The sequence below is a fragment of the Cyprinodon variegatus genome, unplaced genomic scaffold (assembly GCF_000732505.1).
Source record: "Cyprinodon variegatus isolate N-32 unplaced genomic scaffold, C_variegatus-1.0 Scaffold392, whole genome shotgun sequence".
In the NCBI taxonomy this organism is placed as follows: Eukaryota; Metazoa; Chordata; class Actinopteri; order Cyprinodontiformes; family Cyprinodontidae; genus Cyprinodon; species Cyprinodon variegatus.
This window is the reverse complement of record NW_015150845.1, coordinates 610,154-613,619: the sequence shown is the minus strand read 5'-3', so window position 1 is coordinate 613,619 and position 3,466 is coordinate 610,154. Positions and strand designations below refer to the sequence as shown.

General features: G+C 39.1%; 1 protein-coding gene across 1 annotated transcript in view; it reads right to left on the bottom strand.

Moving 5' to 3' along the window:
* Nucleotides 1-3,466, bottom strand: part of reln (reelin) — a 245,497-nt gene that overhangs the window by 55,573 nt on the left and 186,458 nt on the right. The window contains 2 exon segments of the mRNA XM_015387357.1: nt 568-754; nt 842-979. Coding sequence (XP_015242843.1) covers nt 568-754; nt 842-979 — 325 coding nt within the window.

Here is a 3,466-nt window from a genome sequence, read left to right as displayed (position 1 = left end):
TTAGTGTAAGAGATTGCTGAAGTGTCAATGAGTCGATGCAATCAACTTGTTTTCCTTAGATAGAAAACTTTGAATCAATTTGTTCGTATGATTTGGTGAGCTGTAAAGTGCCTTGAGATGACATATGTTGAATAGAAACTGAATTGACTTGAATAGAAACCTTATCATCAATCCTTAAGTGTGAATTTGTTATCAGTACTGAAACTAAAAACATCCTGAATGACACTAATAAAATAATGCAGCTGCAGCTAGGAAGCCTGATTTACAATCCACTAAAAGCAGTGTTAACAGCTGTGTTATCACCTTAAAGTGGTGCACATCCCCTATCCAATCAGATTCATAAACTCTGTAGAGATTTATTTTATGGGTAAATCATGAGAGTTCAGAGACCAGTGGATCTTGGCAAAGAAGACTGGACAGCAACCAGACAATGCCTGCGTTAGCCAAGATTGGACAGTTATCCAAATCTATTAAATTTAATCACATAAATTTACAACATGTTCCATCTTGATCTATATTTTGTCTTGAAACGATAAAACCTAAAAACAACATTTCTCATTTGTTTACCTTGCTGAAGTAGAGGGATGATCCAGATGAGACAACCCCACAGCCCATGTCAGGTGCCACCACCTCTCCACCAATCACCTCCTGCCATGTGGCTAGTAGTGCGTCCTGGGACTCAAAGTCTGAGAGGACACTCGAGGAGAGTGGGGACGATGGCTGGCAGTCCTGTCCGGAGAACCCGTCATCACACCTGCACAAGACAAGAGACTGACTTTTATCCAGTTGTACATTTAAATTTCATCCAACATACATTTATAATTCAGGCGGAAGGACTAGCCTGCAATGTCCGTGGTCGCACCACCCATGTCCATGGCACATGTTGGGACACTGCTGGCCGATGTAGATGTCATCCAGGGCCCACTCGTCTTGCTCTCCATAGTAATTCTGGATCCATCTGAATCGGGTGGCACTGGACCTAAGATTAGAATTTATAGAAAAAAAAAAACATTACCTCAAATCTAAAAACAAAATTTAGTCATAAATAATATGCTAGATTTCATAATTCTATATCTTCAAAGGAAAGATATATGTTAAATTGTGTGGTATAAATATGGAATATATGAGGTATATGGCTCTGCTGCTTTATAGATCCACATCAGATTGTCTGGTGTTCATTCAACCTGCACACAGCTGTTTTATTACCAATCAGTGCCATGACCTTCTGACATGTCATCCTGTTCTGCAAGAGATCCGAGCAGTTATTTAGGAGTTAGGGTGGCGGAATGACATGGCGCTTGAGGTCACGGTGTTAAGAGGGGAAGGTTTATATGAATATTTGAGCTGATATATGTGTGCGCTACGGCTGTCACAGAACATTATTTATAGCATTAGGTGCTGTAAAACTGGCCCCGTTTGGGAGCTAAAGGACAATTTATCCTCCGAACCAAAGAATACATTTTATGATCATGTCGCAGCTCTTTGCACTTTTTCTTTGCAATCTAGTTAAAGATTCTATGAGCAGCAGGTTTGGCCACAGATTAAGTAGTATTAAGGTCTGGTGGTTAACTCTGTCATTCTAATGTGTTTTTATTATTATTTTTAAATATTTCAAATATATTAATTATTTTCAAATATCCATTACTGTAAAAATGTCCATAGCTGTATATTGTTTATTTATTTTGAAGGTGCACAATATTTATATTGTTAAAACACTTTATAGTACAGTATTTTATTATATGTTATTTTTATAAATGTTTTCTAAGGTCCACATTTGTGTGACCATTTTTTTTCTTTAATCTTTTTGCTGCTGTAAAAAATACAGAATTTCCTCATTGTGGGACAATAAAGGGATTTTTTAGTTTATTGTATTCTATTGTATTCTATTCTATGTTTTCATCTGAAAAAATAATGCAACCATTTTTGGCATTTACTTAATCATATTTAGTTACTTTAACACAATTGTTTCATATTAGCAAGGTAGGACATAAAACAATTGTGTTAGAGTAACTGAATATGATTAAGTAAATGCCAAAAGCGGTTGCATTATATTTTTCAGTGGTAAATTCACGGTTGATCTCCTGTTGGAAAGTGAACTAGTGACCCAGACTCTGTTTTTTTGCTGTCTTTAATCTAAGGTCCTGGAGACTGGATGGTGGGTCACTGATTTGTATACAACGTTAAAACAGTGGCGCTCGGTGCCCGGTACTACTTTGGGGTGACCGGCTGCCGGCAGAGGCCACGGACTCGTCCCCGCGGCTCCCCGGGGCGTCGGCATGGCGGTGGCTGGGGGGCTTCTTCGCGGCTGTCTCTCCTCCTCCCTTGGTGGGGGTCTGATTTGGGTCCTTCCTGGCTTTGGGTCTCCCGGCGCTGGACTCAGTGCTCTGGGCGGTGCGCCTCTTCGGCTCTCCACAACCACTATTGAGCTTTTTTTTTTTCTTCTTCTATGGATAAACTTTACATGCACAAGTCCACCCTCACAAACAATTACAGGTGCTTGGCTCCAGGTACTCAGAGATTCACTTCCAAACAGGAACCCCACATTCATATCTACATGTCAGACTTAATAATATTACTTTAGCGATAGTTTGAAGTTGTTGCTTTATTGTATATCTCGTACCATGTCTTTCGGTTATGCTGTTCTTTTTTTCATCTCGTTACAGGTGATGAAGCAGACTGAAAATGTTTTGTCATTGTCTCCTTTCTATCTCTTCTTTCTTTCATCTATTCTCTTTTTTTTCTTTTTTCCTTTTCTTCTTCTGTTTTTCTGCTCTATTTACATTGCAGTGTCCACATAAACTATAAAACTCCCTGCATAATTATAATAAAGCAATTTATATGCATGAAACAAGTGGAGCAATATGGCAATTACCATACTGCTACACTTGTGAAAGTAAAATCTGTTGGGCTCTTTTTGGCATCAAGACAATTATTCTTATTGCCACATTTCCAGACAGGACACTGTAAAAAACAAAAAAAACAAAAAAAAAAACAGTGGCGCTCCGACTACAGGTTGCTCTGAGAGCTGTTGGAACCGACTCCTTGGTTGGTGTCAAAAGTTAGATTGCCACCGATTTAAGTCTGTTTTGCTGTAGCCATAACCTGATGACTAGGAACGCCAATACTCATAGCAGTAAATCTTGTTCAAGGTTATCAGCCTATAAGGAGCTTAATACATATATATGCACCCAGTTCACATTTTTCTTCAGTAAAATCTACCAAATCAACTTTCTTCCAGGTCACATCTGCACCTTTTTTTATTTTGTTGAAACAGATTAAAGCTACAGTGTGTAATTTTAGCGACATCTAGCGGTCAGACTGCAGCAACATGAACATCTCCCCCCCACCGCTTCTCCCCCCCAACAGTACGGCGAGCGTTACGGAACAAAATGTCTTCCACGACGTCCTCATCACCTACCTTCTCAAGTGATGAGGTTTGTTTACATAGACTAATGAAATACTATCT